This window comes from Centruroides sculpturatus, unplaced genomic scaffold (assembly GCF_000671375.1).
Source record: "Centruroides sculpturatus isolate CEXI.00-Female unplaced genomic scaffold, Cexi_2.0 scaffold715, whole genome shotgun sequence".
Taxonomy (NCBI): domain Eukaryota; kingdom Metazoa; phylum Arthropoda; class Arachnida; order Scorpiones; family Buthidae; genus Centruroides; species Centruroides sculpturatus.
The window spans coordinates 316,548-342,443 of NW_019384957.1; the positions used below are offsets into that span (position 1 = coordinate 316,548).

At 29.0% G+C, this 25,896-nt stretch overlaps 1 protein-coding gene across 1 annotated transcript in view; it reads right to left on the reverse strand.

Annotated features, from left to right (window-relative positions):
* Positions 1-4,598: 4,598 nt before the first annotated feature.
* LOC111632387 (oocyte zinc finger protein XlCOF29-like) overlaps positions 4,599-25,896 on the reverse strand; it is a 34,114-nt gene continuing 12,816 nt past the window's right edge. Inside the window, exons 4-6 of the mRNA XM_023376801.1 lie at positions 22,138-22,304; positions 9,520-9,749; positions 4,599-4,677 (exon numbers count right to left, since the gene is read on the reverse strand). Coding sequence (XP_023232569.1) covers positions 4,599-4,677; positions 9,520-9,749; positions 22,138-22,304 — 476 coding nt within the window. The remainder of the gene's footprint in view (positions 4,678-9,519; positions 9,750-22,137; positions 22,305-25,896) is intronic.

The following is a 25,896-nucleotide window of genomic DNA, read 5'->3' on the forward strand; positions in this document are numbered from 1 at the left end:
GTACTGTTATAAAATTGCTAGAGATATTCATGACATAAAACTGATTATTATAAGACAACTGACTAATAATGCCATCATCAGCAATTTAACATGGAGTCTATGAATCAGTAGCTTTATCAACATAATAATGAGAACAGATTTTTTGCTGATACTTATAGATGCTTAAGATATAGTGAATACAGTGAATAATGACAAATATATTTCTAATGAAATAGATAAATGACCAAAAAAGTTAAAATTAACGTGGATGAATGAAATGGACAAAAAAATCAAAATATTCGAATGATGGTATATGTGATTAAAAATTTGCATAAATTACTATCATGATTATTATTAATAACGGATAAATTTAAAAAGTTATATTACATCCTATATATTCTAATATAGTATATCACCTAGAATATTTTTCCTTAGCATTTTCATTTTAATATATTCCAATTATTAATTTCTTCTGCAAGTCCAAAATAACTCTACTTAATGTTTCTGTTGTCAAACAGAAGCATTAAGTACATTTACATTTTAATTACATTTATCAATTTGAAGTATTCACAACTGATTGACTGAAAGCATTGTTGTTAGCAAAGATATTTATCAGTGGCATGTTATGAATATCCTGTTATTCATAACATAATTTAACTGCACTATTAGAAGATAGTTTCCAACTCTGGAAACAGTGTACTAACCTTATTGAAAATTATTCAAGAAACAAAAATGTATATGACAGTTATTTTTGAATAATTCTTATATTAAAAAATACTGTAAGAAACAAAAGAATTAATGTGATAATCAAGAAAAAGTTAGAAATAATTCATCATTAAAGAAAGAGTTAAGAATTGAACGTTTCATCTACTTAAAAGCTGTTTGTTTTACTTAATATATGTATTCTTCTTCAGTGTTAATAGTAAATTTATAGTTTTTCTGTAAATTCAAATATAGAATAAATATATCAATCATATCTTTCATATAAAATAAACATTAAATTCTTTACTCAATTACATTTTTGTGCCTTTATAAAAATATTGTTGATGATTATTTCATTAATAATTTATTTATTACATTATAAAAAGTATAAAACATTAATTTTTATGTTTATTTTAACTCCAGTATAAAACTAACATAAATTAAATTTTAATTATTTAAATTTTACAGAAAAAACTGAATAATTCCAAAATAACAAATTTGGATACAAATTTTAAATAAAAAAGTTCAATTAATCAAAATCATAAATGAAAATCATGTATAATTTTTACTAATAAAGATAAAAGTAAATTAAATATAACAATGAAACAATCAATTATTAGAGTAAAAGTAATGCACAGAGTAATTCAAAAGTCTTAGACAAACTTTAAAGGTAGATCAGAAATACAAAAACAAACCATTTTTATCTAGGAACATTTAACTGAAAACACAAGCTGCATGTTCTAATAAATATGTTGTATACTTTACATGTATTCCTTTCTGCATGATTCTTCCTGTACTTCTAGCAACTCTGGGGTGGCATTTGCTGCTATATCTTCCTATGTAAAAATTGTTTGTTTTTGTATTCATGACCTACCTTTAAAGTTTTTCTATCTTTGAATCATCCTGTATACCAATACATTTATACAATGAATATATACATTAATAAAAAATTAAAGTGATAAAGTTTCTAACAATTCACTATCTCTAGCAGTGAGAAAGTTAGATTCATTTCTGCATCTATAAATATGGCCAAGTCTGCATGTCAGATTAGTGTTTCATTTGTTCTTGATTTTTTAAATAACATCAGCTTATTTCAAATAGATCTCTATTTTATCTAAATGCAGAAAGAATATTAATGTCATTGCATAATGTTTTTAACCTAACACTGCTTTTAAGTTTTTCATTTCTAAATATAATTAAGTATTATATATAGTCAATTTATATAGTAAATCGTCATTCTGCATTGGAGTTTTATATCACAAATTGCAAATTTAAATGCCAAATCTTTGTCAGTTATAATTAAAGAATAAATTGTTGTATATAAACATATTTCTATTTCATTTTCATAACAATCTTATTTTATTGATTATGGGATGGATAGACAACATTTCTTATAACTCATTCAGTCTTCAAATATTCCTATTCATTTTATTAATAAACCTTTCCTTCTTTAAATATTTAAAGCTAATGATAAAGATTTGGCATTTAAATTTAATTATAAATTACTCAATTCTTTACCATAAAATATGAAGACAGATAAATAACATTAGTTTGTATTTAAACAGAATTTCACTTCTTGAAATTTCATTCTAAATTATTATAACATAAAGATAATTAAATAAATCATATTGTAAGTACTGACATATTTAAAATTAATAAATTTAATTACCATTATTGACAATTTTCATTCATAAACATAAAAATTTAATTTAGAAATAAAGATTTTAATTTTTTTTTCTAAATTAACTTTTCTCATGAAAATACCCTACTACATCCTGCTTTGTAACTAATTACTAGTACTTTCATTAAATTCTGTTCAAGTTATTAAAATTTACTAAAATATAACCATACAAATAATTTTGAAACAAATTATAATATTCTTTTTAACAGAAAAAAATTTTGAAAGACTATTTAATTAAATCAGTATTGATGATAAATAAAAACAATCTAATCTTACAATTTAATTTTATACATATAAAATGTATAAGTAACTTAACAAAGAAACAAAAGTAAATTTTTAATTAAGTTCAATTATTCTATGCTTTATTATGAAGCAAAAAATTAAACACACATGATTAAAGTCTTCCTCATTATTTATCAAAATCTAATTTATGAAAGTTTTCATTATCTTAAGATATAATGTGCAGAAAAATAAATATATTTTACAAAATAGAAATAACCTTATGAAATTAATTATTACGTAACTTTTTTAAAATTTCATGAATTCATATTTTAAATTTAAATATAAAAAATAAAAAAAAATTTAAAAAGGAAAATTATGTAAAACTTGTGAATATTCATGGTATATCCAGTCTGGATTCCATCTTGAATTTTCCTATTAATCTATTATTTTTTTATTCAATTAAATCATATTTATTCATATTTACAATATATATATGAAAAATGTAATTGCATGTGATTTTATAATATTACATCTTTTTATTGTGTAATAAAGCTATAGTTCTGTTACAGGAAGTTCATGTATATATTAGATATTTATATTAATTTGATAATAATCATAGCAAAAATATATCTAGCATAAACAAAAAACATGATCGTCTTCTCTAATCGAATTCAGGAATTTGACAAAATCTTTCTGATATTGTAATTTTTTTTTACTTGTTTAATTTCATGCCTTTTGCAAAGCTGAATTTTCAATAACAACTTTTAAAATTTTAAATTACATATTATTATTATATATTTAATACAATCTCCTGTAACAAAGCTATGATTTTATTACACAATAAAAAAATTTGACATATACTATATTAACTCAATAATTTTTACCAATTGTTGTGGTAACGTATGAATATTTTTGAAATGCTAATGTCATAAATATAGAATGTACTCTGTTTTTCAAGCATTAAAATATAACAAAAAGTACATTAAATAACAAAAAAACACTTGAAAAATAGAGTGCATTTGCTGTTTAATAAATAAATTTATGTGAAGAAGAAAAATTTTCTTCATAACTCTGAATGTCATAATAAAATGTTTATATAAATCAAATATACTTTATGTCTTCTTTACATATATATATATATATATTATAATTTTATATTGATTTATTTTAGCATTTGTTTTTTTAAATATACATAATTGAATTATTATGATGAAAATTTTAAAAACTTAACTTTAAAACATAAAAACAAACAAAGCAAAACAAAATAAAAACAGTTGAAAATTATATAAATGAAATTATAATAAATTAAACTTAAATTACTTATCAATAACATAAAAATTGGTTAAAAGACTAGTTATGACAGGGATATTTTTATAAACCATTGTAAAACATTCAGTGGCTTTATCTTGAATTTGCAATAAATACTATTAAAATATTCACAGAATATTTTGAAAGCAACAATTATGCATAAAAATTGCATAATAAAAACAGTTTGCACATTTAACAAAAATATTTACAATCAATTAAAAACAATTTCTAAAATGTACAATATTTTCTAAAAATTTTACTTTGGTTTTTTACATAATTATCATAGAATAAATAATTTAATGTATTAAATTTGACTTCAATTTATGGTCATTTCAAAAATTAGAAAAATTTAATTTTATACTTTTTAATTACTTGTCATATTTTTTTTTATCCTTCAGATGAAGAAAACATGTTTGTCATAACTTGTGACTACTTCATAATATATTTTGGTAACAAGATCGTAAAAATTGTATATATGCATATATAACACACTTTTAATAATTTCAATTAACAATTATTAAGTCTTGGTTTTTTTCTCAGTCAAAAAGGAGAAATTCGGTAAGTTTTTATGTCAAAATAGCCCAACAATAAATATTCAATATATATTACAATTTCATAAATTAAAATATATCAAATTTTTGTTACCAATTTAAACATATAACATTTTGAAAAAATTACTATGATTTATAAATACAAGAAAATCAAATCAGCTTGCACTACTCTTTGAGTTAACGGTAATATTTTTATCAATACCATAGTTTAATTCCAATCTTTTTTCTGATTCTCTAGAAAAGAAAATAATATTTATATAAGTATAAAAATTATTTTAAAATTTTTAAAAATTATTTTGTATCTATCAATTAATATCTTTAAATTCTAAAATAAATAAAAAAAATATAGATGTTAATCTTTGATTAAAACAATAAAATCATTCATTTAGATTATGTTACAATCTGTTTTTCTTATAACTTACTATAGCAATTCAAATGTTCTAATAAATAATATATATATCATCATTATTATACAAAAAATAAATAATATATAAAAATTACAAGCATTACATTATAAAAATATCTAACAGAATATTAAAGTTAAAAATATTACAACTCTCTTAATAAAATAAGCTTTGAATAAAAATATTCAGTTCAAGCAGAAACTAATAAATTAACTAACTTTTTATAACTTTTTCTCAATAATGTAAAATTTTTTTATTTGGGATATAAAAGAGCTCTGTCTTGTTTTCAAAGAGCATCAAGAACTAATATAAAGAAAAATTATAAAGACTTAAGCTCATAACTGTTGTCTTATTCTAAAATTAGAGATATTCACAATGAGCAGCTTTTCTCATTTTTAGAGGAACCCAGTTGTACAAAAGCTGAGAACCATGAACCCTTACAATGATTTTAAGTAAGAAAGTACCAATATTAACTATGACAAAAATAAAAATGTTAATAACTGAATGATTACATAAACACATCGCAAAAGTAAAGAAAAATTTATCTTATCTTTTCTAGAATTAAATATAGTATTAAAGTTGAAAACAATTAATGTTCATATAGTCATTTGCAAATTAATAATGAAAATTTAATCTTAAATAATGATGTAAAATATATTAGATATTTAGATAAAAGATACATACATGTATGTATATCCAACATTTGTATTTAGGAATATGTAAAAACACATCTTAAACTTTTCAAGACTGTCAACAAAAAAACATTGCAATTCCTATCTCATCTTTATTGGATCATTTTATTAGTTGAAATTTTTGTCTTTTAGGAAAATTTCTTTGCACTATTTCTGTAAATTATAAATATGATACAAGTTCCTTTGTTGGCAGATTTTGACAATTGGAAAGTATTTATTGACCAATGATTTAATGGAAAAGCTTTCCAGAACCCTTATCACAGAACCTATGCTAACAAAAATACCATCAAGAAAAGCATCATCTTTTACAAATTCTAAGCAGTAAAAGCCAATACAATAAGCATAGCTGCTCATTTTGATACACTTATTAATTGGAAAATATGAGAAAGAAAAAGTTAATTTCCTTTTTTAAATATAAAAGACAGTAAGCAAAAACCAAAAACCACATAGTAATTCATAATGTAAAAAAGTAGTTGAAGACAAGTGTGTATATATAATTACAGTAGATCCCCCTATAAGACGGTTCCGTTCTTTATGAATCAATTTTGTAGGAATCATAGTTTACGGACTACGGCTGTTTGAAAGGTTTTCTTTCATAAAATTAATCGATTCTAGACTAATTCGACTCAACATTTCCAAAATACGTATATTTTTTTGAAAATAATCCGTATAAACTACGTTATAAACAAAAAATTGTAGGATTGCTTACCGAGTGTGTACCGTTCGACTACGCCCGTTGCTAAAGCTTGGTTTCGTCGCGGAACAGCGCATCAAACCGCGGCCGCGATTTCTGATATTATTTTTCTGCGAAAACTTCGTTGACCTTTGGAGACATCCTTAATATAAATAATTTTTATGGCCGTTAAATAAGAAATGTTTCTTTCACAAGAAATGTATAAAATTACAGTACTGGACAGACGATAGGTCGCCTAACTCGCCGTAGCGTGACGCTAGACGGCGAAAAATATATATTTAATTATAATAAAGTTACAATAAATTAAGTTAATATATAATTATATATACAGTACCTAATTTATATATAATTAATATATAATTATATGTACAGTACCTAATTTATATATAATTATATGAACAGACGATACTAAACTCAATTTATCCGCCTAAACGTCCGTAGCGTGGCGCTACGGACGGCGGGAAAGTAGTTCGGCTGCCCGATGACGTTTTACGTATTATAGGAGTTATTTTTACCGTTGTTTACGGATACTGCCACAATTTTTATAGGAATCATAACTATAGGAAACGGTTTTATAGGGGGATCTACTGTATAGCATATGTTATGTGCATTGTATGACCTATAAAAATGTATTTTTATACTTTGTTCAATGAAAAATATGCCTCTTTATATGCTATATCTTAGATTATCCTAATCTGTAACATCAAACATTCTGGTCCAACTATTCAAATAGAATGGCAAAATTCTGTTTTTTTCAGCCAATTACTATTCAGAAAATACTATGCAAAAACTTTACTATTGTCTTCTAACTTGAAAATTATTTTCAATATTTTAAATTGTATATGAATGTTACTTTAATTAATAAAGAATTGATTTTACACTGGAGAGTTTAAAAATAAAGCAAATAAATGAAAATAGTAAGGAATATAGTAATAGTAGTCATCCTTAGTTCCAATTTCGAAGAAAAATGTGAAAGATAATGATTCTGTGTGTTAAATCATAGCATAAATGTTAATCAATCAATCAGTAAAACTATTTTATCATTTATTAAAAATGTAAAAAAAGCAATGCATTTATAACTTTTTAGCATGACATGTTTAGATTACATGTCTTAATTGTCAATTAGACTGAGTAGCCATTCATCAAACATGATCATTAAAAGCTCATTTCTTGTTAAACAAGATAAAAGTTGTTTTATTTTGGAAGAAGTTATGAAAATGCAATGAAAAGAGTATCTTAATTTGCTACTAAACCACAATAAAAATGAACAATTTCCTATACTACACTTCAGTCTTCTTTATTCAACTAACATTTGAGATATAAATCATCCAGCAAAGAAATGAATCATCTGATCTATCTTCATGTTTTATTTGTGTCTTTAATCAATGTTGAAATTTTTACAATAATAAACTTTAATTCTGTGAACATTAACCTTTGCCCTCGAAAGTACTGATCGATCGGTACCCCCATTGTTAAGCAAAACTTCAAAAGTACCGATTCGTCGTTACCCTAGTAAAAATTGATTTTTGTAAAATTTATCAACAATAGATGTAAGCACTTGACAGCAGCATCTTGTCTATCATCTGTTTCACATATTTTTCTCCAGGTGATGTTTTGTTGACTTAAAAAATTTTAATTAATGCTTTTTTTTCTTAATTTGTTTTTTCTGATAATTTTTTATTTCATTTTTAGCATATATGCATGCAATAATATTACTATAATAAGTTCATTTATGCTATAATAAGTTTATTTAGCTATAATAAGTCAACATGTTATAAATATTCAAGTTGTGACCTTCAGTTCTGACATTTTATATATTTTTTATTTTAATCTAAAATATCAGCAAATGTTACGGTGTAAGGAACCAAGTCTGAGCTTTATTTTTATTTTACTTTTNTTACTCAGAGCAGCAATATGGCCAGTGTGAACCTTTTCAGGATGTTTCTTTTCAATAAAATCAGTCACTTACTGATAATACCTCAAGTTTTCCTTTATCAAGTGAGATCCTTCCACAACGAAGCAAACATGTGGCCTGAGACCGATGAACAGAAGTGAATAAAAAATGGCATTGCGAACTAATGTAACATTGTATGGCGAGTTTTTGTTCGTACCATGGAGCAAAATTATGTTCAAATTTCATGTCATATCCTGAAAATTTCATGTGCTGGGGCGTTCATATCCTGAGGTACCACTGTATGTGTTAATCCTTATGTACCCAGACTTTGTAGATCTAAAAGAATAACAACAACCAATATCTCTGAAGGCCATGAAGTCAAACTTGAGCATTGAGTAAGAATGGCTTTGTCAAGGGCTGCAGAGATAGCATCACAGCATCAATAGTTGAAACAATATTAAGGTGTCTATTACTAAAGGAAGACAGCAAGGAAATGTTTTCAAAGACAATAGAATGTTTATTCAGAATATAGTGTATAAAGAAATTTTATAAAGAAAGATTTTATTTTATTTTAATACAAAGGAATAAACTGTTTGTGTGTAAGTGAATTCTCTATAACTCCTATTTTTATCCACTCCAGGTGAAATTTTGTTTTTTTGCTCTTTGTTACAACATATAGTATAAACTACATAATTTGTACAAATATTAACAACTCTTCTTGAATTTCTTGAAATCTCTACTCTTCTCAATTCTTCAATCTCTACTTTCTCATAAAAAATATTCCTGATCAACATATAACTCCTACACACACACCGGGTTGTATAATAAAATTCCACTTACTTAAGCCTGTAACCGATGTGAAACGGTAAGAGTTTTACTGTTTCACATCAGTTACAGGCTTAATTAAGTGGAATTTTAAAAAATATTCCATCATGCTTGACAGGGAAATTTCTAGTAATGGCTATAATAATTAAATTTTAACTTCAAAATCTTTGGGAACACAGCATATATCCCATATTTGTATCAAACCTTACTACAAGCTAAGTTGATCCAAATAAAGATCCAAAAACTGAAGCATACTGGAACAGTTCTATATATGCTGCCTCTCTAAACAACAAAATGTGATCAACACACAATGTGAAATATCTATTGTATGTGTAAACCTGGTTGATCAAGTCTATAGACTTTTCTTGCTGTAGCAAAATACTTTGATGCTTCCCCATACCTTAAACATAACTCTTAGCTTTTTCTATGCTGAGCTGTTAATGGCTGCTAGCTTGATTATATTTTATTATTTTCAAATTTAACTAATTTTTACATATATTATGATGCTTAAATTTTATTTTAATTTATTCCATTTATTTATCTGCTATCATAATTTATTTATCAAACATAAATTTACCTTTCTGACAAAATCCCTTTGTACAATAAGGACAAGAAAATGGCTTTTCTTTATTATGAAAACGCTGATGAGTTATTAAATCACTATGACGTAAATAGCCTTTTCCACACAATGAGCAACGATGAGGTTCTGTTCCACTATGAATATGCATATGTCTTGTTAAATCACATCGCTGAATAAAATTCTTACCACAAACTTCACAGTTAAACCTTTGGTCATCCTAAATTATTTCAAATATAAATCATAAAAGTTATTTTTTTATGTAAACAAAATACTAATGTTGTAATAATTATTTTGTTGGTTTACATAACAATTATATTCAATGGAATTTCTTAGTTTAAAGCTGCAGAATAATATAAAAGTTTAGATGATAAAGAATAAAGGTTTATAAATATTTATACTAATAATTTCATAATTAATAACAATGTAATAATTCATTTTAAAAAATTACTTACTTTGCTGATACAGAACAAAGTATTATATCTTGATGTGAAACTTGCATGTGACGAATAAGAGTTGCTTCTTTAGCAAATTTCTTTTGGCAGTGACCACAGGTAAGTGGTTTAATTAAAAAGTGGATTGATCTAAGATGGCGATTAAGATCACCTAACAAAAGTAAAAATATTAACTTGTAAACTTACATGTACAGTACATGTAAACTTGTAAATACTACTACTATAATTTTATAAACTTTATTTTGAACTAAATCTTGCTTAATTCTGATGTTTTCTTGAGCATGTCAGATTAGTTAGATTTATAAAAATTTGAATAATAACTATTATTGATATGTTTTTTACTTAAAAGAAAATAAAAACACACTGATTGCATTAACAGTTTTTCATTTTTGCTAGTGCTTTCAACAAACTTATGTTCATTATCTTCAGGTGAATAAAATTTAAAATAGAAATTATACTATTTTAAATTCATCTTTGTTTTATCAATGTGGAATTAAAAAGACTCTCTATTTTGTCCAAAAAACAAAAATGCTAATGGAAGGCTTAAGTGTCAAATGGTCAGGTAAATTCTACAGGGTGTCCACAAAGTCTGGGTACATAAGGATTAACACATACTTTTAAAACGTAATAATTTTATTTGATTGTAATATTAATAAATAACATTTTCAATATGATTTCCATCATTTTCATCAATACATAATTTGATGCGCCATAATTTGTGGACACCATTACCAGTCAGTGTGCTGAAATCGACGGAAATACAGATCTATTTAATCGAGTACACCTGAATTTTGCAAGGCGCATCAAATTATGTATTGAAAATAATGGAAATCATATTGAAAATGTTATTTATTAATATTAGAATCAAATAAAATTATTTTGTTTTAAAAGTACAGTGGTACCTCAGGATACGAAATTAATCCATTCTGAAACTGAGATCGTATCATGAAAATGTTGTAAGATGAATCATTTTTCCCCATATGATTACATGTAAAACCAAATAATTCATTCCAACACAAAAAACACATTCAAATTAAAGCTAAGTAGTACATTAAAAAAAAAAAATAATAACTATAGTAAGGAAAACACTGAAAAATGCATTTTGTAGTTGTAAATCCATAAATAACCATAATAGAATAATAATTGATTAAAAAAAATGTAGTTTTATTTGCACTTTACCTTTGAGGATAGACGTTGGTGGAGATATAAACTGGTGGCAGAGGAGCGGGAGAAGGGAAATGATACTAAAACTTAACTTGCATAACATAATGTAACAATAACTTAAAAATAACTTAACACTAATTCTTTAACTTTTCTGTTTTATATATATNTGTAATCCCACAATATACCAGCTGTTAAGGAACAATAAAAATAAAATTGCACAAATAAAGAACAGCAGTCAATTTAGTACCCACTAAGAATAATTTTACAGAAGTGAATATCACTTATATAGGATAAACTAGCAGATCATTTTCCCAGAGATTATACAAATACTGATACAACCCCAGGACCAGTTGAACCAATAGCCTGCTTTCTAGAACTGAGAATGAAGAGAATCTTTAGCCAGAAATATGTTTCCTACTTACACTGAACAACAGAATGAATTAGGATACCTAAACAGAAATTATGAGGTACTTGCTTAAACACAAAAGATTTGGAAACCCTTCCTAATTCTTGAAAATTCATATTTAATAAAAATACGTAACAGAGACTAAAAATATCTTCACTTTTTGCCATGTCCAATAACCAAGAACAACTATCTTCCACAACAGAGATGACCTTTCTTTTGCCTCTGCAAAAGAAAGGTCATCTCTGCAAAACAAATGCTGGGATTGTCACCAGTAAACTTTTAGACTGTTTTGCATTTTTATGCAGAGGTATAGTCAACTTAAATATTATTTTAGTTTATTTTGTATTTCTAACTTTCAAACCTCGCTGCATTCCAATTTTTAAACATTAATTTACAAGAAAATTAATTTACAAAAAAAAAAAAATACAATTTACCTTGTATTTTTTATTCCATTTATTAATGTACTGTACTTTCTCACCAAACCAGGTTGTATATACTTCAAATAAACAACGATCTACAATTAACCAGTAACCGGAATGAAATTCTTTAAAACATGATCTTCTTCAGGCTTATTTTTATACCTTCTGTTATAACTGAATTCTTTATTTCGAATGTTTTTTTTAAAATTTAAAACATGCCATTTTCCGAAAAAAAAAAAAAATTCCGAAAGTGTAAGGAATCCATGTGCTATTTCAAATATAATTTTCTACCAATGAGTATTCATTGTGTGCAAACCTCATATAAATTTATCTTATAAAATATATTATGATTTATCGTCAATTAAAAATTGCCATGCAGAGAGATTTATTTCTTCTTTGAAATTAATGCATGCGGATTTGCGATCGACTTTAAAGATTTCCACTGCCTGCAAAGTTCTTAGTTGCCCCTGGTGTTGGGTGGTGAGGATAACGTGCGCTTCATCGAAGATAGGTGTAATACCCGGGTTTGTTGCATAAGTAGATAAGGCCGTCATACATTTATTATGTGNCCAAACCAGGTTGTATATACTTCAAATAAACAACGATCTACAATTAACCAGTAACCGGAATGAAATTCTTTAAAACATGATCTTCTTCAGGCTTATTTTTATACCTTCTGTTATAACTGAATTCTTTATTTCGAATGTTTTTTTTAAAATTTAAAACATGCCATTTTCCGAAAAAAAAAAAAATTCCGAAAGTGTAAGGAATCCATGTGCTATTTCAAATATAATTTTCTACCAATGAGTATTCATTGTGTGCAAACCTCATATAAATTTATCTTATAAAATATATTATGATTTATCGTCAATTAAAAATTGCCATGCAGAGAGATTTATTTCTTCTTTGAAATTAATGCATGCGGATTTGCGATCGACTTTAAAGATTTCCACTGCCTGCAAAGTTCTTAGTTGCCCCTGGTGTTGGGTGGTGAGGATAACGTGCGCTTCATCGAAGATAGGTGTAATACCCGGGTTTGTTGCATAAGTAGATAAGGCCGTCATACATTTATTATGTGCGATGTCAGATTTATGCTCTTTTGATCTTGTGGCCAATGAACATTTGGTGGATCCGATATACACTAAAGGCATATCCCATCTGTTATCTTTTAATGGAATACTGTATATTCCTGGAAGCCTGTTTGGGTCAAAATTGTCCTTCCCGTTCCTTAATAAACTGTAAATGGTTGGGTTTCTTTTATATGCAATCTTAATTCCCTTTACTTTTGCAATTTTTTCGTACATTGCCTTTAGATGCGGGTTATACGTTATTGGTACCATCTCTATGCTATCCTCATTTCCATTATTTTGTACCTCTACCTTTTCTTCAACAAGATTCTGTAAATGCCGGTGCTGCTTACACAATCCATTTATAATGTTGCTGTAACCATGCTCTTTAGCAATCTTCTTAATGTAATTTAATTCTCGTTGGAGGGCTTGGGTGGTGGAAGAATGCATATAGGCTCTTTCTACTAATGCTCTAAACGCTGCTATCTTATAAGAAAATGGGTCACATGATTCATATGGTATACACGTTGATACCGCTGTAGGTTTTCTGTAGACATAAGTTTGTACCGCCCTTTCTTTCATATCTATGACTATATCCAAGAAGTGTACTTTATCCATACTATGTCGTTCCAGTTCCACTACGAGGCCATATGGGTTGTTATTCATTGTTTCCATAAAATGTTCTATATCCAGCTCAGTTTTCCAAAGGATAATTATAACGTCGATATATCTTCCGTACAGGATAATATTTGGGAGAAAGGAGGGAAGGACTTTGCTTTCTAATATTCTGATCACCACTTTGCATAAATCTCCAGATAACAGACTTCCCATTGACACACCTCTTCTCTGCGCATATATAGTGCTCTTGAATTGGAATACGAAATTGTAACAAGCCAGATGTGCTAACTTGAGTATATTGCGGTGCAATGTGGTGTCATCTATGCTAGAAAGAAGGAAGTCCCTGAGTGCACAAAAACATGGTTGAATTTTTATTGATGGGTACAAGGATCTAAAATCCAATACCGTAGTGCAATTGGGAGTATCTATCTTCTTAAGTTCTTTTAAAAGCTCCATTGGACTTGCTATCTTGAACTGGTAGTCTTTTAAGTGCGCGGATAGTAGACAAAGGGAGAGCTCCTACCTAGAGCTCCCACCCTTAAGTTGGAAAAGTTATTACATAACAGGCTATCCATGCACTTAAAAGATTACCAGTTCAAGATAGCAAGTACAATGGAGCTTTTAAAAGAACTTAAGAAGGTAGACACTCTCTGCATGGCAATTTTTAATTGACAATAAATCATAATATATTTTATAAGATAAATTTATATGAGGTATTGCATATAACGAATCCCCATTGGTAGAAAATTATATTTGAAATAGCATGTGGATTCCTTCCACTTTCGGAATTTTTTTTTTTTTTGGAAAATGGCACGTTTCAAATTTTTAAAAGACATTCAAAATAAAAAATCCAGTTATAACGGAAGGTATAAAAATAAGCCTGAAGAAGATCCAAGGAGGGGAATCAAAAATGTTCGCCGATTTTTAAAGAATTTCAAAATAAAAAATCCAGTTATAACGGAAGGTATAAAAATAAGCCTGAAGAAGATCCCAGGAGGGGAATCAAAAATGTTCACCGATTTTTAAAGAATTTCACGCCGGTTACTGGTTAATTGTAGATCGTTGTTTATTTGAATTCCATTTATTTTTAGTCATTTACTGTATATTAAATTAATATATATATTTTATTTCACAACATTTTATTTGTATAATTACCATATACAGTTGAACCTGTATATCTCAAATCTCACATGAACAAGAAAAAAATTCAAAATAGACAGGTTTCAAGATATCGAGGTTCTTATTCTGTATACAGTAATAGGTTTGATTGGTGGTACAGCAGTATGTTAATACAATAGCAAGTAAAGTATATACATGAATTAGGTATAAATAAAACATTTTTGACATACCTTAACAGAAATAGTTTGTCAATAGTTTTTAACGCCCGACTTTCTTCAAGCAATAAGATGCAAGCCAAGCTTGTAGCCAATCAGAGAAAAGCAGTGTTAATTGCAACTATGTACTGTATTTTAAGAAATTTTTCTTAACTACAATTTATGTTATCAAAATGAGCTTTGAATTTGTAATTGACAGTTCAGTCCATAATTTGAGACAAAGGTTTTGGGAGAAAATTATTTGAGATAAACACAGAAAACATATTGAATTTTGAATGAAAATGCAGGAAAAAAATTAATTTCATGATAAGGAGTTTTTCATGATAAACATGTTTGAGATAAATAGATTCAACTATATATATGTTTATTGTGTGTTTATTTTTATTCTTATTCTTCTCATTCCACTTACGACTGTCAATTCAAACATTTATTTCAATTATTATTTCCATTATCCTGAAAATGATCTATTAAAAAGAGTGAAAACATTCAGCATTTAAACTACTTTCATGGTTTCGGTGTGTTTTTTTACTAGAAGATTATTGAAGTCGAGACATTATTATAAATAAATACAAATTACTACTAGTCTATTAAAGCATTAAAAATATTTAATGGAGCTGTCACTATAACTAGGAATAAATAGGCAATCATGTCCATAATTTAAGGAATTTGCTGTATAGGTGGTTGTGTCTCATTCAGCTGCAAGAAACATTTCAAGAGGGTGAACATAACATAGGAAGACAAAATACAGTGAAAAAAAGATGTTTGGTTTACCTAACCCATTGGAAAAAAAATGAAAAATGAAACAGACATGGGCTATCCTACATGACACTGCTTGTATCATAATGTCAACACAGTGGTATCTATGAAACTTAATAGTGTGTATGGTTGCCATGAAAGAAATACATGCTACACAACAGTTCAGCATACTGTTTATAATGTTGTCCAGCAGTTCCTGGAATAATGAATCCCACTCTTGCACAAGAACTCATTCAAGCTCTGCAGTGGTCTATGGTAGAGAATGATATGTTGCAACCCTGCCACTAAGGGCATCTCATACATGTTCTTTGAGATTTAAGTTTGGAGAATAGGGTGGCCAGTCTAAATGTCTTATATCCTGAATTTCCAGGTATTCCTGAACCAAGCCAGACCTATTATCATCCATTAAAGCAGGGGTGCACAACCTGCGGCCCACGGGCCACATACAACCCCCTATCAATGTTTATGCGGCCCGCGGACGGTACAGGCCAAATCCCTTCTTTCGAAGTTTCTAAGTGTAGAACTTTTTCCCTTTCACAAAGTCATTAGCACCCAACTGTTTTATGACTTTCCCTGAGGTGAGAAATGGGGGATTGTTCTATAAATAAGTCTATTTTTAGCTAACACTTTCTGCTTTAGATATCGAATATTTTAAAATGATGTTAGAACGTCATTTCCGATGTTATCGGGAAGTTTCTATTTTGGCGGGAAATCTTCAATTTTATGCTTCGGAAAACTTGCCTATTCGTCTAAATAGCGTCAAATAACAAAAATAAGTGAAAATAGCGCTGAAAAACCATGAAAATAACGATTTTTTAGCATTTGTTTACATTCTAGATTCTGATTGGTATAGTCGAATTTGAATCAATCTTTTCTGAAAAGACGCTTATTCGTCAACCTAATGTCATTCAAACTAGAAAAAAACTAACCAGAGTTCAAAAAGGAATGTACAAAAAGCTATAAAACCAATAATTTACAACAATATCTCTCCATAGACAAAGAATAGAAAAAAAATTTTTCACATCAAATTTATTATTATTAAGTTGGACCAAGAAAATTAATACTGTAGTTGGAATAGAGTCATTACGACTAAAAGGAAGCCATTTGCATTAAAATATTTTGGATTTAATAATTATTACAAACCGCGTCAAGCCATAAACTTGTCAACAAAGAGGGTTGTAAAATGATTCCGTGTAGCTAGAAAGCTGCGGTTTTTTTTGTTTGAAAGAAAACAGATATATTTAGGTTATTTAAGTAGTAAATTAATTGGAACTTTTTATTTACTTTTATTTTTACATTCTTTTTTTCGTAAATTTAAAATTAAATTATTATTTTTAATTTTTATTTTATTTGAAATTTAACAGTCGTAAACTGTGATATATTTAGGACAGAAAAAAAAAAACAGATTGATTCTAGTGCCAATTTGAAACGAGATATCGCAATTTTAATAATTATATTTAAAATATTCAGATTTTCCACTGCACTGTGTTAATCACTTTTGATTCATTTCTGAACACGGGGGTAAAACTGACGGGCCATAAATATAATTTAGGTAAGAATGGTAACCACATTTATGATGGATTAGTGTCCTGCACCTGGCATGTTGACGATCTGACTCACAAATTCTGAGAAATGGTGGAGACGCCCGGACAGGGGTCGAACGAATTAAGACCTGCCTGGCCACGTGTGCGTAATAGTCTTCTGTCCCCGCCTCTTTAGTCTTTGGTCAGAGTGGATACAGAACAAAGCACGTGGTAGTCTAGCTTGCCTTATCTCAAACATGATTTGTTGCGGGCCTCAGAATTTTCGGCACAATGAGACATTGTTTTGCAGAGTGAACAGTATGGCGCCGGGCATTAAACGCAAGGTCAATCGCGAGAATCATCAGTTTCAAGAAGTGGAAGTGTGGACTAACAAGTACTGTTTTGTGCAACAGAACAACAGCATTATTTGCCTTTTGTGCAATGGAACAATAGCAGTGCCAAAAGAATTCAACCTGAAGCGACATCATGAAAGCCAACACAAGGATTTCCTTCTGCAAGGTACGGAACGCAAACGGAAAATCGAATCGTTACGACAATCACTAATCAGCCAACAAAATGTGTTCAAGAAACAATCTGGAGAATTGGATGCGGCTGTTGAAGCCAGCCTAGAAATATCTGCTTTAATAGCCAAGAATGGGAAACCTTTCACAGATGGCGATATGATAAAAAAGTGTCTTATCATCGCAAGTGAGATGTGTCCTGAGAAGACAGTGTTTTCAAACAATCAGTCTTAACCACATGACGATACAACAAAGAATCTCGCAAATTGCATCAGACATCGCATTAATCACTTGGAGGTCCGGCCCCCAGTCAATAAACTTAATCCTAATTTGTCCCTTCTTCAAAAAAGGTTGTGCATCCCTGATTAAAGTGAACCCAGGACCAAATGAATCTCTGAAAATCTGCACATGCTGTTGCAAGATGACATCTCTATAAATCTGGCTTGTTACATTACCACATTCAAACACATGCAGCAGCATACAAGACTCTAACATGATATCACCCCAACACAAAGATTCCTCTACCTAAAGAACAATGCCATACGACGATGTGGACAGGATTTTAACATGTCCCCAGGACCTACAGATGTACACTCATCAAAAATCAGTCGCTAGGCTGTAACAGGACTAGACAGTAAAGAGTGCAGTGGCCTATTATTGTGGGGTCCATGCAAGGTGTTCATCATGTTCTGCAGATCAGCATGTGCTATGCAGTTAGAGAAATGTATTTTGCAGACTGCCTTTCATATAGGTCAACATCCTGTAGCCATCTGTAAATCTTTGCCTGGATGTGATGATACCTGATGCTGCTGAGGGGTCTCTAAGCAGTTCACTTGCTTCACTGGTGGAGAAGCATTGGGCATTATGACCATATATCAGTCCTGATGTGCAATTCTGACATTTGGGCAACCTTCAGTGTATTGCCTTCAAACAACTTGGCCAGGTTGAAACTGTTGCATTCAGTTCCCACGACACTTAACTCTGAGTTTGAACAGCCTTAATCTTGCAATAATCCTGCCACACAAAATGTCATTAATATATTTCTTTATGCCATAATTACTGCCTACAAATAGTCTTTTGTGGTTACAAGGCAATAACAATGTTTGCACATGTAATGCAAATATGACCTCTTACAACTCCAATTGCCCAAAGTGACAGAAAATGTTTTTATACTGATTCTTTTTATATTTTTTGTAAATTTTCGCCAAGAATGTATAGTCTAGAATATGAAGATAATAAATGGTGGTTCCATTTTTGGGAGGACTTCGTCTTCAGATATTTATCTGATTCTTTTTAGTTAAATTTGCACACCTACAGCACTCTCTTCAGAAGTTGTCATAAAGCGTTTCTACTTGTGTTTCGTTCCTTTCCAGCAGCGTCAAATATGCATACTCATAATTCCTTAAATTATGGACATGGGTGTATTTTCTATAAAAAATTAACTATCAAAATCAAGAATTGTTTAACTTAATTGCATTATTGTTGGAAAATACTAAACTAGAGCAAGTATGAATATCGCAAACTATGTATGTACTGGCAACACCCTGCATAAGAAAGCTCGGGGCAGGAAGAAACCGTTGTTCAGTTGCGCACCAAGTTATCGATGAATAAGATTAGTCTTAGGTTATTATTAAAGTTTAATTATAAGTTAAAGGACTGCCTCATTATTATTCTAACAATTACATTGCTTTGTTTTTATTGATTTTATCGATAAAATCAGTAAAAATAACTAATATTATCTAAATTGTATCAATAAAACAATTTAAAAAGCTATTAAATTTTCACAATAATTATAGAATCAATTTTAATTGAAAGTTCCATTTTTGTGTAAAAATCTTTAACATATTTTAAGATTAAATTTTTTAATCATAATACTGATGATCTAAAAACAAAACCTAAAATTATAAGACTTTCAATATTTGTGCAACCATGTGACATATCTTTTGTATCTTATATTTTTTTAGTTTTTTACCACATTAAATGCATCATCTGATATATCATAATTGATAATTTTTTTTAAAAACAGCCCAACATATCATCTATGCCACACTTGCTAATCCATTAAATGTGAATAATCTATGGAAATAAATTGTTTTATCAGAGTAAATAAAAATAAAGCAGAACTTTTTATCCAATTTGTTAAGACGTTTGAATGTTTCTTTTCTTAGAGAATTTTGTTCTGTCTGAAAAAAAATCACTCATTTCTATTTTATTACAGAAAATATTACAAGGCTTAAAAATTATAAAAAAATTAAATTGTATCACAAAAATAGCATTTTATAGAATTAAAACAACATTTATTTAATTAAAATATTTTTGTCTTTTCATTCTCAATTGACATAAACATATAGTCAATTAATCCTAAAGATCATCTTATAAAAACAAAATTAAATCTTCAGGATCAATTTAAGAGATTTAAGAAACACATATTGTACATCTAATTTATAAGAACAGCTTCATAATTATATTTCTAATGATTGAGTTTTCATAACAGCACACAATGAATCATTTCATCTATATATACAGTGGAAAGTCGATTATCTGAACTAGATGGAATCAGGAGTCATTTGGATAAACCAAATTTCAGATAATCTAGAAACTTGTTTTATTTTGTTTTTTGGGTACATCATGCATTGCGCATTCAAAGTTTCATGAACTGTAAATAATGTAATGCATTTACTGTATTTTAAAAGTAAATTAATTTACACAAAATTAATTTATCAAAATCAGGGGATGCTACAGTTCAATTCAACTTCCATTTCATTCTAATTTTATTTAAGAAGTCTGTTTCAACAAAATTCATTTGGAATAGAAATTTTTACTATTGCTTTGAATATACTTCATCCTTATAAAAGCCTACAAAAGAAATGAAAAGCCTACAGGGAAAAAAAACAAGTGAAAAATAAAAACTTTATTTTTTCTGAATAAGAATTCCTCCTTTACAGAAATTGGCACACCACTCTAATAGTCCTATTAAAGCATATATTCAGCCTGATGATTTAAATAATTTAAAAAATTGTTTCAAAGTATTAGAAAGCTGGATACATATTTCTCTACTCATCTTAATAATGGGAGATTTTAATGCAAGGATTGGTGAATTAACAGACTCAAAATATAAAGGAACCAATCAATGCATAACTAATAATCGTATTTCAAAAGATAAGCAAACTAATAGATTGGGAAAATATCTTATCGAGTTACTAAAGGAACACAGATTATTTTTACTGAATGGTAGAATGCAACAGGATATTCCTGCTGAACACACTTGTTTAACTAATATGGGTGCTTCGACAATAGATTTCACTATCTGTTCTGAACAACTTTTGGATTATTGTGTGGAATTTCGAATTACGAATCTTGATAGTTCAGACCACTTTCCTACAATAGCAAAATNAAAATAAACGTATGTACAGTTACAATTAAAGTTCACATATAAGAATTACAAACATTAGATATTAACAAAGTTCAAGGTAATCATCCACTGCAACAGGTCCGTCGGAAAAGCACCTTGCGACGTACAAATTCAAAGTCCACAACAATACAACAAGATGAGGCAAACTTCTAAAACCACTTAGGCGAACTCAGGTCAGCGTGAGTTCACTTCCTATGTCCGAAGCAAAACTGAACTTCCCGCCAGAACTCCGATGCTTTTATAGGATTGAAACAGCATTGGCTTTCACCAATCAGCATTTACCAGCTCTATAAGACGTCCGCCGATGGTCTGATGTCTTTTAACCAATGAGCGGTCGAGTCTTCAAAATGGTCTGATCGCTGTTTCTATGGCAACAACGGTCGTTCATAAAAAGGCGGGAAAACTGAGTGCCAGATGATTTTTCCATCCCGACAACAATAATATAATAAAATAGTATAATATAAGGGCATAAAGGCAATTGAATTAGTAGCCTACAAAAGGAAGTTTGGAAGTAGTTGAGTGAGTACATGTGTATGTGTGTGAAATGGTCATTGTAATGTAACTGTTTATTTAGACAGCAGCTTTTTATGGTATTTATTTTTTAAACATTTAATCAGTGATTTTACAAAATTATAAAACTATTTAAGCAATTCTTATGTGTTGATATTAACTGATGGGAACCATATTAAAAGTTTACTTGATTTCTAAACCAGGAAATGCAGTGTCTATCTGAAGTGAATCTATAAATTTAATAAATATTCTGTATCTTACTTCTGTTACTTTCTAGATCTTTGCTTAATGTATTTCATTTATGATAAACTTAATTAAGTTATATAAAACTGACTTAATAAAATTAGTACAAATATATAATTAATCATAAGATTAATAATGATAATAATACATCAGAATTGCTCAAATAAAAAAGCATGATACCTTTGTAGGAACTGTATGGATTTTCTTATGACGAGTATAATTGCCAAGACGATTAAATGTAGCACTGCAAAGTTCACATTTAAATGGTCGAACATTTTCTATATTTGGTGAGACAACTTCTGCAAGTAAAGTTGTATTCTCAGAAGTACCAGATTCATCTGTATTACCTATACCAAATTTAGAATATGATTTCAAAATAATGGAAAATTTAATTTTATATAAAATTATTTCAAAATAATTTATTAAATTAAAGCATTCTTGTTTCTTTTGAAATAAAAAATAACATTTACATAACAATAAAAAATTAAAATTGAGTTTTAGTTCTACAATTACACAATTTTTATATAAAGAAATATGATGAATGACAAGTTAACATTTTCAATTGTTTATTATTATGTAAATATGATCATGACTATATGATGGTAGTTCCAACAGATGTATGACTGGAGGACTGTGGTATCCAGATTCCAACATTAACCTTACAAGAAAAGTCTGTTGGAATTAAGACTACTTTATCATTTTAGAAATTTTATTTGTTAATTTTTAGTTTAAAATTTATATAATTTTTATATAAAAAAAATTAAAATATATTACAAATCAAATCAAAAATTATAATTCTCTAAGTACCCTATTATTTATGTGCTCAAAGCTTGTTTTCCTAACAATTTTGTATTTCTTAAATCACACAATTTGATAAATTTAGGACTTATCATACAAGAATGTATCTAAAAAAGAGTACAGAAAAATTAATCACATAGAATTGTCATTGCAGAATGCATTTTGGGTCAAGTCCCCTCTTCAGCTGCTGACAATCTTTTAAAAAACTGATCCTGAGTAAATTCACAAAGAAAACTATTAATTTTCCTTGTGACTTTCTCATTTAGACACATTCCATTATGTTAAGTCTTAAATTTATCAAATTGTGTGATTTAAGTAGTATCTATTATTTATTATTATTATATAATTAAATTTTTTGCACTTTTAAATTAAAATTTAAATATGTAATAATGAGAAAACTCCATAAAAATACATATTGTCAAGAATTTAAATTTCAAATACTTTTAGATAGCATCAAGAAAATAATAAATATATTTTTGTACAGTCAGTCCCCAACTTTTGTATTTGATGTTTTCTTAAAAATGTGTGCAAAGGTAGAATGTCTGAAAGTCAAACAATAGAATGACATACTACAAGGGCTGTTCAGAAAGTTCGCGGCCTCACATAGAAAAACAAACAAAATAATGTTAAAACTTTTTTTATTTTTCAATGTAATCTCCTCTGTTAGCAATGCACTTATTCCAGCGACGTTCTAGCTTTTTTATGCCATCACAATAGGTTGATTTGTCAAGGTGTGCAAAATACTCATTCACTTCAGAGGTGACTTCGTCATTTGAGTGGAATCTCTTTCCAGCCAAGAATTTTTTTTAGGTTTGGAAAAAGGTGGAAGTCACTGGGGGCCAAATCAGGTGAGTACGGTGGATGTGGAACTAATTGGAAGCGAAGTTCGTTTATCTTTTGTTCAGTGATTCTGGCGGAATGTGCAGGTGCATTATCGTGGTGGAACAGAACTTTTTTCTTCTTCAAGTGTGGCCTCTTTTCTTCGATTTCTTTCTTCAGTTTTTCCAAAAGTTCACAGTAATAGACAGCATTAATGGTCTTTCCTCTTTCTAGGTAGTCAATAAAGATGATGCCTTTAGCATCCCAAAAAACCGAGGCCATCACTTTACCCGCTGATGGAACTGTCTTTGCCTTCTTTGGTGGTGGCGAACTGTGGTGTTTCCATTGCTTCGACTGTTCTTTTGTTTCAGGAGTGTAGTAATGGATCCACGTTTCGTCAGTAGTCACAAACCGACGCAAGAAATCCTGTGGGTTTTTCTGGTAGAAGTCCAAACACTCCTTTGACATCAAAGTGTGAACACGTTTTTGCTCGGCGGTCAGCAGATGCGGCACCCACCTTGCTGAGACCTTCGTCATACCCAAATCTTCGGTTAGGATGTGGTGCACTCTGTCGACAGAGATGCCTGTTGTCTCAGCTATCTCACGCGTTTTCAAACGGCGATCTGCTAATACCAAATCGCAAACTTTGTCGATGTTTTCTTCAGTGACAGCAGTTGACGGCCGTCCGCTGCGAGGGTCATCTTCCACACTTTCTCTGCCAGATTTAAAAAGGGCTGTCCATTTTTTCACAGTGGTGTACAAAGGAGCAGACTCTCCTAAAACTTCATCCATGTCAGCTTTTATTTGAGATGGGGTCAACCCTTTTTTCGTCAGGTATTTTATGACCGCACGAGTCTCCGTCTTCTCCATTTTTGACAAAGCATGTGCACACTGACTATCTGCTAAGCTGTCGTGGCAAAACTTTACGACAAATCAAGCGGAAATTGGTATCGTATCTTTAGCAAAGATGGCTGAATTATTTCCGCCAAAAATTAAATTGATCGCAGCGCCACACATAGGCAAGGCCGCAAACTTTCCGAACAGCCCTCGTATAATGACAATTCTGTTCCTAGACAGCTCAAAATAAAAACTATAAAATCTCATATTAAGATGGAAAAGTTTTACATTTTTATAGTAAATATGTCACAACACACAAAATATTACTTAAAACATTAAAACTATAGTTTAAACAGAAAGCATACAAAAATTAATTTCTATAAGTAATTTTGCTGTTACTGAAACTAAAGATGGCAGAAAGCACCATCAAATGATAGCACAAAATATTTGTTTGTCAGCTAAAAATGTATATAAGTCAGAACTTAACATAAAAAAGTGATTTCAAGGTATTAAAGTATTATGTGCAAAATGTGAGTTGTCCAAAAATCAAATATCCAGAAGTCAAGGACTATTTATATCATGTAAATGTCAAAAAACATTTCTGATATAATGACATTTAATAATCAAAACCTATTTATTATTTTCTTTTTTTATTTAATATACAATAGAGCATCGATTATCCAACTCAATTGGGACTCGGGTTGGTCGGATAACTGAAAAAATCAGATAACCGAAAATAATGAAAAAATACATTACTACTATAGTATATTAGTATATCGCTATTAATTAGTTAAATGTAATTAGTATATTAGTATATCGTTAACCTACTTCGCGTTGAATTTTCATAGATGTTAAGCCTAACAAATTTTTTTTAAATAATAATCGTCGCTATTGTATCGTTAAAATTATTTTAAAATTATTTTATTGCTCACAAAACAAACAATCACTCATAATTAGAAAATTAAATCTCGTTTAAATACTGGCTTCCCTTTCATGGTCGAGCCAGTGTTGCCAGCTAAAACATGCAAAAATTTAACAAAAATTATATTAAAGTAGCCAAGACATAGCCAAATATTGTAGCGCCACATCACTAGCGGACATTTGAAATTTGCCGACTAGGACGGTCGGTTAACTGAGGGGTCGGATAATTGAGGCTCTACTGTATATATATTATTTCCTTTAAATAAAAAATAATAGATACAGTAGAGCGTCGTTTATCCGAATCAATTGGGGACTGGGGTTGTTCGGATAACTTATTTTTCGGATAATCGATTATGCACGAAAAAATATATTAACCTATTCTGTGTTGAAATTTTTCTCCGTTGAGTGTCGCTTCGCGTTGAATTTTCGTCGATGTTAAGCCTAACGTAAACTTTTAAAAATAATAATCGTGGCTATTGTATCGTTAAAAATTATTTCTTTATATTTTACAAACGAAATAAATATATTGAAAAATATAAAAACAATAAAAAATTATACTTCAGA